The 15563-nt window shown below is 33.2% G+C and overlaps 1 protein-coding gene across 2 annotated transcripts in view; it reads right to left on the reverse strand.

Annotated features, from left to right (window-relative positions):
* NSF (N-ethylmaleimide sensitive factor, vesicle fusing ATPase) overlaps positions 1-15563 on the reverse strand; it is a 217494-nt gene that overhangs the window by 156595 nt on the left and 45336 nt on the right. For both annotated transcript variants that reach the window (XM_007482500.2, XM_007482501.2), the window contains exons 5-7: positions 7911-8077; positions 5965-6072; positions 5602-5677 (exon numbers count right to left, since the gene is read on the reverse strand). In XM_007482500.2, the coding sequence (XP_007482562.1) occupies positions 5602-5677; positions 5965-6072; positions 7911-8077 (351 nt within the window). The remainder of the gene's footprint in view (positions 1-5601; positions 5678-5964; positions 6073-7910; positions 8078-15563) is intronic.

Here is a 15563-nt window from a genome sequence, read left to right on the forward strand (position 1 = left end):
GATAAGTAAGATCTAAATTAGGATATAAACTATGGGTTTCCACAGATAGCAATCCATTTAAAAATTTACAGACTATAAACCTAACTTCATTCTTAAATATTTTACACAAAGAAGACAAAATTTATTCAACCTGTGTTAGTCTTACCTAAAACAAGACAGTTATATTTGAAAAATACGAGATAAAAAAATGGAAGTCATAAGACACCTGATGAAAAATTTGGAATATGACATTATTGCTCTTATAAAACCAGGGAAAGAAAACAACAAATGGGGGGGAGGGGTGTTAAATAATTTCCTGATTACAATTTCACTGAGCAAAATTTCCTTGGATTCACCTTGGCTATTTTCTTACACTTGGCTGGCCCCTTGTGGCCAAATCTATAATATCCAAAAAAATCAATAAACCATTACTTTTCCATTTTAAAAAGCCTATAAATTACATTATGCATAGATCATTTAGAAAATTAGAAACTGTATTTCATAAAAGTCATATAACACTATAGAGGGAGACTTGCCTAAATAATATGTGAATCAATTCACATCCCTTCAGAAATTCACTGTCAGGGAAATGCTGTTTAACCTTATTTAGACATCATGACAAAATAAGAAACTGTGCCTTAGCCAATGAAAATCTCTCATTTCCAAAAAAAATATCTCTGGTTGAGAACACTTAAAATAAGAATAGCAGGTGGTCAATGGCAGCCTTTACTCTAAACCATTCCTTTTCTCAGAGACCATCATCCTGTACATGAAATCCTTTCAGGAAACTCTAAATATAAGAGCCAAAGTTGCCTTAAAAGAAGCCTATGATTAGGGATTTTTTCCCAAAATACTTTCATCACTATTAAGTTCAGTTAAGAATCAATCATGCTCTGACACCAAGGATTTGCATTTTTATTTGCTAATTAGGGCTTATAGATATAAAACCTATTGCTATTTTAACATGGGCCTAGTGAATATTACATAAATACATAGCAATGATGACTTCTATGGCAGGTTACATAACAAGCAAGCTATTTTTTTCTACATCAGCCTATGACATAATTCTTTAAAAACAAAGATAAAGTAGTACTAATGCAATTTTCATTAATCTGCTTTATTTATTAAACACTTCTGAAATCTCTTTGCTTCATCCAGAATGAGTCATATGCTTTATTAATAGGGAAAACCAAAAAAGCAATTATACTTTTTGCATTCTAGTTTTTAAGCTGTCAAAGTCACCAAAATAAGAGCGAAAAGTGCTGAACAAAAAGAAATTTGCTTCCAGAATTAAACATATGCTTGAAAAAACTTCTTCGTAGTTAAATACTGTTAAGAACAAGATAAATATCCATCTCTTTGGGAATAATTTAGGTGGAATCTTCCTGGAAGCAAAGATATAGAGGAACAAGGCGACTTATTAGAGCCCCTTCTAGTCCAAGAAAAATTATTTCATGTATTCCTAGATGTTTCATATTTCACAGATGGAGCCTTTATTTCATAATGCTTCTAGGAAAAGCAAATTAGGGTTAGCTAGGTAGCACAATGATAGCGTGCCATGTCTGGAATAGGGAGGACCTGGGTCCAAATATTGCCCCAGACAACCTCCTAGTTTTGTAAATCTGAGTAAGTCACTTAACCTCAATTGCCTAGCCCTTATCACTCTTCTGTCTTAGAACTGACATTTATTATCAATTCTAAGGCAGAAGGTAAGTTTTTTAAATTAGATTTCATATAATTTTCAATTGTGAGAACACAAATTTTCATTTCTTAGCATATGTATTTAAATCACAGGAGAAAGTTTTATTAATAGTGTGTATTATTAACAACTTGTTATCTTTTTCAATGGTGGTCAAGTAGAAATAATCCTAGGCTAGGTTGCTAAACTGCTATTATGGACAGGTGTATAAAATAACTACATTCTGCAGCTGAATAAAGAATTAGGATGTAAGCTCAAACTCTGGAAGCTCACTGAAAGCATCCTCGCTATAACTACAATAGCCAACTAAATTCTACCTCATTGTCTTTGAACATGATTTTTATATCCTCTTCTAGGCTTTTATATTTTAGAAGTTTGTTATTCCATGTAGACAGACATTAAGAGTATTTGGCCTAGCTATATCTGATATATCTATAAGAAACACTGTTCTGAAATTTTTATGGATTGATGAGATATCTAGATGATTGTGGACAACAGGTTGGTCTGTTATAATGGTATGGTTCCCAGGTAGCTTCTGATTTTCTTCAAGATAGTGATAGTTTCAGGTCAGTAACTATAGAATTAGGATTTGCCATCTGTCAGTCCACAAAAGATAAGGGGATTCTGATGTTTAGTTCTAGCCACTAGTTCTTGCTATGCAAGGTACTGAGGTGCTAGATGCTTTCAAACTACTTGATGTGTTGGTCAGTTTCTAGCATTTTCCTGGCATGATTTATTCCCTAAGGAAAAATCCTTCATAATTTCTGGCAGGAAACATCTGGTTCTGAAATGCCATCATAAATCCTTGCATTTTCTACATTTTTATCCACATACTGTCAACTGAGTTCCTATCATCCACTGAAGACCTCTGATCCCATCTGTGGATCTTAGCCATTTCATAGACTTCTTCCTTCCAGAGGCAAACAAAATTTAATTATATTCAACAAACTTAATATGTGTACCTATCAACAACCTTTTACTCCTGCTTCAGTGAAGTAATGCTGACTTGTTCCAAAAGTATTTCATCCTCTTCCTCCTGTGTTTTGTTAACAGTATATCCGTTTCTGTTAGGATCCTTTCCAACATGACAATAGTCTATTTTGTAGTTCCACACATGTATAATTAAGTCTGATATTATGTATCAACTGATTAATTTTACAGTCAACTACACAACAATCAGTCAAAAAGGATATATTAAGCACTTATATCAAGTGACAGGCACTGTACTACCACTGAGGATACAAAGAATAGAACAATCCCTTTTCTTCAAGAACTCTAACACTCTAATATTGGTAACAACAGGTATGTCTATACGTGTATGAAGCATAAATTTAAAGGGAAAAATCCAAAGAAGTTGAATATAAGGAGAAAGGCACTAATGGTTGGGAGGGATCAGGAAAGGTTTCATGTAAAAAGTGGTGCTTGAACTAAGCACTGAAGGAAGAGAAAAACTCTCATGGTGGAGGTAAGGAAGGAATATACAATAGTAGATCAAATCTGTACTTATCACTGGCTGAAGCATGAAGAGTGAACTGGAATATGTAGAAATTTGAGTCAGGAGAATCAATATGGATGATACTTGTAATAACCCAGGTAACAGGTGGGGAGGGTTTGAACTAAAGTGGTGATTGTGTGAGAAAAGACAAGGGGCAAGATTTGATAGGTGATATGAATTGCAGGACTTGGCAATTGATTATCTAATATGTAGAGTAATGGAGTGTAAGGAATCAAGAATAACACTCAATTTATAAATATGGGAGACTGGAAGAATGATGTACCTTCAACAAAAAGTTAAGACTAAAAGGGTGGTTTTTAGATAAAAGATAAGTTTAATTTTGGGAATGCTGAACTCCAGATGTGTCTAGGACATCTGGTTTGAAACATCATAGAGAATTCGTTATGAGGGATAAAGCTTAGGGAAAATTCATCTTCACCTCCTGGTTTCCTTGGCTTCAAATTACAGCTAAAATCTTATTTTCTACAGGAAATTTTTTCCCCAATCTCTCTGTTTTTAACTCTCACCTTCTATCTTAGAATCTATACTAAATACTACGGCAGAAGAGGAGTAAGGGGTAGGCAACTGGGGTTAAGTGATTCTTTTTGTTGCCTTTAGTTGATTAATATGGCATCCAAGTTTTCTACTGCAGTAGCAACTAGATACTGATGTAATTTGTCACTATCTTTCCAAAGATCTTCAAAAATTCTCTCAAATTTCTTCTGCCGTGATGGTATTTGAGACATAGACATAGGGGTAGTAATTCTTCTATTACTTCAACTTTCCTGTTGTGTTTCTGATAATAATATGGCTATTGCGTACACTGCTGTGTGCAAATGCAGAGATGTTTTTATTCTTTCTGTCAAATATTGTGGAGAACATTTATGATATTTAAAACAAATATGAACATTTTTGGAATTGATCTGTTTTGGTATAATTCATCAATTAGTTGGTTTCATGTCATAAAACTCAAAAGGGGCTTTTCAACATGACAGTCTAAGTATGCCCATTTTCTTCAAGTATCTTTTTTTCAAATTCATTTGAGACATTAGTGGTATTTTATAATCTACTTCATTACTAGATATTGCATCTGGAATTATCATTGTTGGTATTCTTAGTTATATTTTTCTGATGTGTCAGAAACAGCTCAAGAGAGTTCATAGAATCCTTAACATCATGAAAATTAATCATTTGTTTTAAATATCTGACCTTCATTCAAATAATTGGTTTCCCCCAATACATGTTTGGGTTTCTAGTTTCACATTTTACTTTAGGAACTCAGGTCAGTTTTTCTGAATTGATAGCATTTTAGTTCAAGGATGAAATACTTGCCCAGGATTCCAGAGTCAGTAAGCACTACAGCCAGAATGTGATCTCAGGCCTCCTGATTCTAAATCCCATATTCTTTCCACTGTATCAAACTGTATCTCATGAACACAGCAAACATTGAATTGCAAATTTTAAAACAAATTTCTGTAAATCATTTCCCATTATAAAATTGAATGTGCATTAAATAGGAGTATTTTTGGCTCTGTGACTAACTAAAAATTCTATTTAAGAATGGAATAAATCATCTAATGGAATAACTATTTAATGGAATGATTTCCTGATAAAACAAATGTTCCTTATCAAAATAAGTTGATACAGAAACAATAAACAAAAGTAGCAATAACTTGATCTAAAACTGAGCATCTTATAAGTTTTTTAAATAACTTTTCATGTAAATTTTGTACTTCAAATATATAATAACCCCAAAGAGCTATAAGGGCTATAAAACTTTTATATAATTTGAGAGAAGTGTAGATGTATGTTGAGAAGGAATAAGAACACTCTGCTTTCTGACACTACTTAAGGGGGAAAAAAGTATAACTTGAAAATGCAAGATAGGATTAATAACTTTTAAATCAGATTGTCTCTCATTATGGTAAAGTGAGTTACAAGGAATAGTAACTTCTATATTGCTGGGTTACTACCATTTCTAGCTATGGCAGAATTTACTGGTTGAAAGATTTCCCCAAGATTCCTCTTTAAAACCTGAAATTCACAAATCCATCTGCTATTAGCCATATGCTTTTCTAATTACAAATACATTTAACTAAGAATTTTAAACTAGGGATGCTAATATATATGTATACATTTGTAATATATATTAATACATATAAATGGTTTACATGAATCTTAAGAAATATATGCATGCTTCTACAATGATGCTTTAAAAAGCCTGAGATCTACCTTTTACATTTTGTAATTCCTCCATGTTCTGGTCCTTCAAAATAACATGGGATCATTTCCACAGAATAGTTTTCTTGCAAAAAGAGTAAACTTGTTTATCCATTATTATCCATAAGTTATTACATTAGATTCATACTCAGTGATACTTTAAAAAGGGTGATTCAAAATACCACTTTCAAAGCATCTAAATTCTTACCAATAAGATTGAGAGAAGAGTTATCTGCTTTTTCAAATGCAACTTGACTATTTCCAACAACCAAACCGACTTCAATCTGCAGGAAAATGAACAAATAATTACAGACTAACATTGTGTAATAACTGGTTGCTAGAAAGCTGTCCTTAACACAAAATACCAGAAAAAACTAAGATTTTTTTTTTAGATGCACAAAGTAAATGATTAAAAACTAGTGATTTACTTATAGCTTCAAAGATCAACTATTCCTCCTACTGTGCCTGGAAAAGAATAATCATGTAAGACAGAACTAAGAAAAAATTAATTTTTAGCATTAGCATTACAAATATTTTACATAAAGTTTACAATATTGAATATGATCCATACCTTCTGTCTTTTCCCTGTAGCAGGTTCCCCTTTCAGGATGCTGGGATCCATTGCTTCAATATCCTTCACTAATAAGCCAAAAAGTTTCTCATTGAAGCTAAATACAAGCTTTATAAGGAAAGAAGAAACAGAGAAAAGTAAAAGTGTAGCAACAGCTTTCTCCATAGCAGCCTCTACAACAAAATGCAAATTTTGTCATAGAGACAACTTGAAAATTGGCCACTAGCTTTATCTCTTTTCTATGCCTCTTACAAATAGCAGGAAAAATATTCCAAGCAAAGAGAGTAGTGGCTGAACACTGAAGAAAACTCATACATAATTTATACCTTTAATCCCAGACTCCTCAAAACTCCAGAAGAAGGATAAATGATAGGACTAAGGGTAAAGGGGAAGATATACTCCTGTGCTATTTTCCTAGGATAGATCTCCTTTCCACAGATTTACATGAACCAACAATTATCATTATCTATGTTCAAGATTATGATTCAGGTATCAACTCCCAAGCAAATAGCAAAATGTGTGGCATAGCAAGAGTGATACACAAACCACTCATCTGGGTGTAACTGACAGTAAAATTCACAAAAAGGCAAAGAGAAAAAAGTGCTGCTCTGGAAAAACCACCAGAGAAGTAAAGGGTAGGAGAAAGTTCAGAAATAGGAGCAGAGATGACCATATGCTCCAGACAGGCAAAATGAACTATGATGGCATTTAGTATTTTAAGGAAAAGATTTAATTGATATTAGAGAATACTGGATGGATGAAGGTGCAATGAAACCTGGTTTTAAAAAATATTTCTTTAAATCCAGAACAATTGACCCAGTTGAAAGAAAAGATTTCTGATATTGCTGATGTAGTAAGAAAACGATAATATCAGTAAGATGAATAAAAGTTGTATTGTTTTATTCAGTTATTTTTACACTGGCTTTTGTTTTCTAAGCTATTCTATGCATGTATTTCAAAACAACTTATATAATAGATCTAATTAAAAGGGATAATCAGGGAAACTAGTATTACTAAAGAATTTCTACTTCACAGAAAATGAAAATGTAAAAATTTTACTGTAAGTTTATCTGATAATGACATTATTTTTCAGACATATGCCAAGTATAAAACTGAGTCAAATTTAAAAAATAAGAGCTATTCCACAATTTACAAATAGTCAAAAGATATAAACAGGCAGTTTTCAGAAGAAGTCAACAAAGCTAGCTATAATCACATAAAAAATACTCTCACTATTGATTAAAGGAAGGCAAACTAAAACAACTCTAAAGTATTTATCAGAAATACCAAAACAGTATATACACACATATGGATGTGAATATAAACATGTTATATATCATGATACATATATTCATATACATATGGATTCAGAAATGCCTGTATACACACATATATACATGTATAAATTTGTTTCTTTATTCAGATAATCAATAATATAAAACATCATATAAACATCAAATTTTACCATTAGCATGACAATATTATCTTCCTATGATGTCCAGAGGTAAGAAAATTTAATTTGTTAATTATAACAACTGAAGTTCACAAAAAAGAGACACCAGTAAATAATATTCTAAAGGAAGTCTCTTAGATAAACTAGAATAACTATCCTAGATATAGTACCAAATAGGAAATATATCAAGATAAAGAAGTAAATAAAATGGGCATATGCTATGCAAAATAGAATAAAGTGTTTCTACATTTGAGGAAAGGTGAAAGAATGTCCATTATAGAGTAAGGGAAGAAAACAGCTCCTAACATCCCAATAAACCTATCTTTTAATCTTTCTTCCATTCTTACTTCCTAAGATTTATGTTCAATTAGTGCCAGTAAGACTTATGTTCAATTAGTGCCAGGAAGAAAATGAATTATCTAATATAATTAGATTAGAATCAAGAATTAGGCTACCAATTATGTGAAAGGGATAAAGTGAAAAAAACAAGCACCTGTTGTCCCACTGAGAAAGCTTGATTGTTGAACTGCTGGATAAATTCTGCTGCCATTTTGTCAGTGTCATAAGGATTAGAATCAATGCTCTTTTTCTGCAGGAAATCAATCTCGATGGTCATTGTACCAATACACTGCTTTGTCTTGTCAAATGAATATAAGGAAACTAGAAAAAAAAAAGAAACACATTTTATTATAGTGATACTAAGGCTTAGTAAATCTTACTATAATCAAATAACAAAAATGTTACATATGCACATCACAATGAAAATCTAAATCACCTTCATTGCAGAATGATCAATGATAATAAAGGGGAATGGAAAAAATATTAAGCTCTACAAGGGGATTCTTTTCTTAAATATTAGAGATCACATATCCAATGCATAGGTTTCCCTGCATTCCTTAACCCGTCTCTAGCAGAGAGAATTCAGTACAAACAATAATCTCTACCTTCATTCTTATAGTACAAAATAGCATGAGTCAAACAATACTGCTACAGGACAGGCTTTTTTTTTTATTCTTCCCAGAGGCAAGAAGAAATGATAAAAACAGATGTTTGGCAACTTCTTTTGACCCAAAAAATTGGTCCACAGACCAAAAATGCTTTAAAAGTCACTGTTCTAAAAGGAAATTCCTTCACTAAGGATTTTGAACTGGATTTAAAACTCCATCAATCACTTAAAAATATCTACTGAGCATGTTCTATATTCTTATCACATCATATGAGGTATGGCAGAGTTACTCTCTTTCCCCCCCCAGTAAAAAAATCATGTTCCTCATCCTTGAGGGTAGAGAAAAAATAATGATAGTACACATAAAGCTGTATTAAAAACAATTTCCCAACATATATACACCAAATGGTATAGCATTCAGATTTCTAAAGGAGCTTAAGGAGGAAATAGATAGTAAAACCATACTAGTGGAGGACCTCAATCTTCTCCTATCAGAACTAGATAAATCAAACCAAAAAATAAATAAGAAAGAAGGGAAGCAAATGAAATGTTAGAAAAATTAAAGCTAATAAGATATCTGGGGGAAAATAAACAGGAATAAAAAAGAATATACCTTCTTTTTAGTGGCACATGGCATATATACAAAGATAGAACATGCAGAAGGGCATTAAAAATAATGCAAAAAATGTAAGAAAATAGAAATAATATTTTTCAGACCATAATACAATAAAAATCATAATCAATAAGAGTTTATTGAAAGGCAGATTTAAAATTAACTGGAAACTAATTAATTCTCTGAAACTGGTGAGTCAAAGAACAAATCAAAGAAACAATTACTGATTTCACTGAAGAGAATGACAATGAGGAAACAACATATCAAAATCTATAGGGGGCAGCTGGGTAGCTTAGTGTATTGGAAGCCAGGCCTAGAGATGGGAGATCCTAGATTCAAATCTGGCCTCAGATACTTCCCAGCTCTGTGACCATGGGCAAGTCACTTAACCCCCAATGCCTAGCCCTTACCACTCTTCTGACTTGGAACCAATACAGTATTGATTCCAACATGGAAGGTAAGTTTTTTTTTTTTAATCTATGGGATGAAGCCAAAGGAGTACTCGGGGGAAAATACATATGCATGTATCAACAAATCAGAGAGGAAAGAGGTCAATGAAGAGAACAAATTAAAAATCCCCAAATAAAAACTAAATTTGAAATACTAAAAATCAAATGAGAAATTAATAAACTTGAAAGTAAAAAAACTATTGAACTAATAACTAAGACTAGAAGCTGGTACTTTGAAAAAGCAAATAAAATAAAGTACTGGTTAATCTAATAAAAAAAGAAAGAAGAAAATCAAATTAACAGTATCAGGAGTTTAGAGCACTTCCAGGTGAACATGGCGGCAGTCTAGAGGCAAGACTCGTCCTCTCCTCAGTACCCACTGATATAGACTACCTCAAAATACCAAAAAATAAAAAATCATAAGAACAAAGGGACTCTACAGTAGGGCGCATCATTGACAGTACATGGGATTTGGGCATTTCCACACTATGAGGGAGTAAAAAAACTCCCACCAAACTGCAAGCTGATTTACCATCCCCCACCCCACCAACAGAGCCAGAGTCAGAGCCAGCGCACGCCAGAATCAGCGAGTCAGCAAGGGGCACCTCTAGAGTGAGTAAGGGGCACCTCTAGGTCCTTGGGAGCTTACTAATACCACCAAAGACCTACCCCTGAGAGCAGCTATACCTGAAACCCCAGCAAGCTGAAGAGTGCAGACCATGGGTGCTCACAGGAAGATAACACAGAAAAGGGCAGCAAGCAGCAGAAGCGGTGGAGATTCAAGAGCTTACCTCAGGCAAAATCCTTGCTCTTTAACTCCATACACAGAGAGCCTACCCATCTCACTCAGATTTCTGACTACAAAGGGAAAGAAAAACCTCCACAGTGGTGGCAAATTGTGCCCAGGAACAACAAGCTCCCTCCAAGAAAAAAAATAAGAAGGGATTGAACCTGGAAAAATTTTACAGAGGAAAAACCCAGGATACAGAGGAAATACAGGAGGAAATTCAAATAAATGCACCAAAACCTACCAAAAAAATAGAAATTGTCCACAAGCTCTTGAAAAATTTAAATTGGAGCTTATCAAAAAGATGGAACCCTTCTGGAAAGAAAAGTGGGAAATAGTTCAAAGAGAAAAAGAACAGTTTAAAGGACAAGAACTCCCAATTGAAGAAAGAGCTTGAACCCACAAAAAGCAGGATAGACCAAACTGAAATGGAAAACCAGTCTTTAAAATCCAGAATTAGGCAATTGGAAGACAATGATCTTGGAAAACAGCAAGAATTAATAAAGCAAAGTAAAAAAACTGACAAAATGGAAGAAAATATAAAATATCTCACTGAGAAGATGACAGATCAGGAAAACAGATCACAGAGAAACAATTTGAAAATCATTTGTCTACCTGAGAAGTCAAAAATAAATAGAAATCTTGACATCATACTACAAGAAATTATCCAAGAACACTGCCCTGATGTTCTTGAACAAGGGGGGAAAATAGACATTGAAAGAGTTCATAGAATACTCTCTACACTAAATCCTCAAAAGACAACTCCCAGGAATGTAATTGCCAAATTCAAGAGCTTTTACCCTAAGGAGAAAATTCTATAAGGAGCCAAAAAGAGACAATTCAAATGCCAAGGAGCACCAATCAGGATCACACAAGAGCTGGAAGTTTCCAGACTTTAGTGTGGACCTCAAGGCTTGGAACATGATACTCATAAAGGCAAGAGAACTGGGTCTTCAACCAAGGATCACCTATCCATCAAAACTGACAATATACTTCCAGGGGAAAGTATGGGCATTTAACAAAATAGAAGATTTCCAAGTATTTGTAAAGAAAACACCAGAACTAAGTGGAAAGTTTGATATCCAAACACAAAGATCAAGAGAAACCTGAAAAGGTAAATAAGAAAGAGAGGGAAAGGGGAAAATTTTTTTTATTCAAACTTTCTACTTTAAGGGCTACAATTAAATCAAAATTTTAATATATATATATATATTATATATATAGGGGAAATGCTATTTGTAACTCTCAAAAATTATATTCACTATTATAGTAATTAGAAGAAATATTCAAAGGAAGAGATTGGGGTAATAAATACTATAAGATGATATGCAAAAAAAGAAAAAGGGAGAGGAGAATCAAAGATGGCACCAAGAGATACTTGAAGTAATAAAATAAATAGATTAATCTTTATCACACAAAGATACACATGGGAAGGGAAGGTGAAGAATACTCTTATAAGAAGGAGAAGAAGAGAATGCCCTCCAGAATGGTTGGATCAATTCACAACTCCACCAGCAGTGGATTAATGTTCTGACTTTGCCACATTCCCTCCAGCATTCATTGCTTTCTGTTGCTGTCATGTTAGCCAATCTGCTAGGTGTGAGGTGATACCTCAGAGTTATTTTGATTTGCATCTCTCTGATTATAAGAGATTTAGAAAAGGAGGAAGAAAATAATGATGTCATAGAGGAAATAAAGAAAGAATTGAGATGTTTAAAAGATAAGATGGCTAAAACAGAAGTGGGCATTTTAGCACCAAAGGGTGCTAAAAGACAGTCTGCCCGTTGATGCAGCCATAGCACTGTTGTGTTTGTACCCCAATTGGGGAATGACTGAGCAAATTGTGGTATATGTTGGTGATGGAATACTATTGTGCTCAAAGGAACAATAAAGTTGAGGAATTCCATGGGAACTGGAACAAACTCCAGAAAGTGATGCAGAGCGAAAGGAGCAGAACCAGGAGAACATTGTACACAGAGACTGATACAATGTGGTACAATCAAATGTAATGGACTTCTCCATTAGTGGCAATACAGTGACCAGGAACAATCCAGAGGGATCTACGAGAAAGAACATCCTAGTGCAAACATCAACAGCATGGAAATAGGTTCTGATCAAGGACACATGTAATACCCAGTGGAATTGCACATCGGCTATGGGAAGGATGGGGGGGGGGGGAGGAGGGAAGTATAGAATATAATTCATGTAACCAAGGAATAATGTTTGAAATTGACCAAATTTTTAAAAAATGTTAAAAAAAATTAACAGTATCAAAGATGAAAAGGGCAAACTCACCTCTAATGAAGAGGAAATTAAGGTAATTATTAAGAACTATTTTGCCCAATTATATGATAATAAATATGACAATCTAGGTGAAATGTGTAAATATTTACAAAAATATAAATTGCCTAGATTAACAAAAGAGGAAAGAGAATACTTAAACAATCCCATCTCAGAAAAAAATATTGAAGAAATCATCAAGGAACTCCCTAAGAAAAAATTCTTGAATTCACAAGTGAATTCTATCAAACATTTAAAAAACAACTAATCCCAATACAATACAAACTATTTGACAAAATAAGCAAAGGAGTTTTACCAAATTCCTTTTATGACACAAATATGATATAACACAAAGCCAAGTAGACCAAAAACAGAGAAAGAACACTACAGACAATCTCCTTAATGAACATGGATGTAAAAATCTTAAATAAAATACTATCAAAAAGACTCCAGAAAGTTATCACAAGGATTATTCACTATGATCAAATAGGATTTGTACCAGATGGTTCAATATTAGGAAAACTATCCACATAATTGACTATATCAACAACCAAACAAACAGAAATCACATGATTATCTCAATACAAGCAGAAAAAAGACTGACAAAATACAACACCCATTCCAATGGAAAACACTAGAAAGTATAGGAATAGATGGGCCTTTTCCTAAATGTAATAAGCAGTATATATTTAAAACCATCAGCAAGCATTATCTACAATGGGGATAAGTTAGAAACCTTCCCAATGAGATGAGGAGTGAAGTAAGGATGCCCATTATCACCTCTTATTTAACATTGTACTAGAAATGCTAATAGTAGCAATTAGAGAAGAAAAAGAAGTTGAAGGGATTAAAGTGGGCAATGAGGAGACTAAATTATCACTCTTTGCAGATGATATAATGGTCTATTTAAAGAATCCTAGAGAATCAACTAAAAAAGTAGTGGAAATAATCAACACCTTTAGCAAAGTTGCAGGATACAAAATAAATCCACATAAGTCATCAGCATTTCTACATATTTCCAACACAATTCAGCAGTAAGAGTTAGAAAGATAAATTCCATTTAAAATCATCATAGACAATATAAAATATTTAGGGATCTATTTGTCAAGACCAACACAGGAATCATATGAACACAACTACAAAAAACTTTACACACAAAACTAGATCTGAATAATTGGAAAAAACATTAATTGCTCATGGGTAGGATGAGTTAATATTATAAAAATGACAATACTACCCTAATTAATTTATTTATTCAGCACCATACCTATCAAACTACCAAGAAACTTTTTTATTGAATAAGAAAAATTTAAATAAAGTTCATCTAGAACAACAAAAGATCAAGAATATCAAAAGAACAAATGAAAAAAATGTGAAGAATGGGGGCCTAGCAGTATGAGATCTTAAACTACTAAAAAGCCATGATCATCAAAACCTTATGGAACTTGCTAAGAAACAGAAGGGAGGATCAGTGGAAGATGATGGGTAAATGACCTCAGCAAGAGAGTATACAATAAAACCAAAGATCCCAGCTTTTGGTACAAGAACCCACTATTTGATAAAAATTGCTGGGAGAATTGGAAAATAGTATGGGAGAGATTAGGTTTAGGTCAACATCTCACACCCTATAACAAGATAAATTCAGAATGGGTAAATGACTTAAATATAAAAAAGGAAAATATAAGTAAATTAGGTGAACATCGAATAGTATATATTCCAGATTTATGGAAAAGGAAAGAATTTAAGACCAAGCAAGAGAAAGAGAATATTACAAAATGTATACTTTTGATTACATTAAATTAAAAAGGGGTTGTACAAACAAAACCAATGCAACCAAAATTAGAACAGAAGCAACAAATCGGGTAAAAATGTCTGACAAAGGACTAATTTCTCAAATTTATAAGGAGCTAAATTGGGACATGCATTGCTGGTGGAGTTGTGAATTGGTCCAACCATTCTGGAAGGCAACTTGGAACTATGCCCAAAGGGATTTAAATGACTACCTACACTTTGATCCAGTCATACCACTGCTGGGTTTGTACCCCAAAGAGATAACAGGGAAAAATACACGTACAAAACTATTCATAGCCACACTCTTTGTAGTGGCAAAAATCTGGAAAATGAGGGAGTGTTCATCAATTGCGGAATGGCTGAACAAATTGTGGTATCTCATGGTGATGGAATCCTATTGTTCTGAAAGGAATAATGAACTCGAGGAATTCCATGTTGTTATAAGGAACTTATTTAATGTTCATTCTGTCTCCTTAGTAGCAGAATTTATAGGTTAGAAGAATTTATATTAAGTTCATTCTGTTACTTTAAGAAGCCAGAGCAGACAGCTATCGCACTGTCACTTTAAGAGGCCTATCGTAAGAAAGAGAATTCTTTGAGTTCTGGGTCTGATCTTTCTGACTTCCTTCGGAGTAGGTTGCTGGATCATTTCTTGGAGACCAAGAAGATCTGTTGGTTATTTGAGATAGTTACTTGCCGAGTTGAGAGACAAAAAGAGCAAAAGAGCAGAAGTAATAAATGCAAACTTCTCAGATCCCAACGCAATGAAAATAATAATTAGTAAGGGTACATGAAGAGGCAAATCAATAGTTAATTGGAAATTAAACAACATGATTCTCCAGAATCGGTTACTTAAAGAAAAAAACATAGAAACAATTAATAATTTCATTAAAGAAAATGACAATGATGAGACATCCTTTCAAAATCTATGGGATGCAGCCAAAGCAGTACTCAGGAGAAAATTTATATTCTTGAGTTCATATATTAACAAATTAGAGAGGGCAGAGGTCAATGAATTAGGCATGCAAATTAAAGAACAAGAAAGTGAACAAATTAAAAACCCTCAGAGGAAGACTAAATTAGAGATCCTAAAAATCAAAGGAGAAATTAATAAACTTGAAAGTCAAAGAACTATTGATTTAACAAATAAGACTAGAAGTTGGTACTTTGAAAAAACAAATACAATAGACAAAGTACTGGTCAATCTAATTTAAAAAAAGGAAAGAAGAAAATCAAATTGACAGTATCCAAGATGAAAAGAGAGACCTCACCTCTAATGA

This window comes from Monodelphis domestica, chromosome 2 (genome assembly GCF_027887165.1).
Source record: "Monodelphis domestica isolate mMonDom1 chromosome 2, mMonDom1.pri, whole genome shotgun sequence".
NCBI lineage: Eukaryota > Metazoa > Chordata > Mammalia > Didelphimorphia > Didelphidae > Monodelphis > Monodelphis domestica.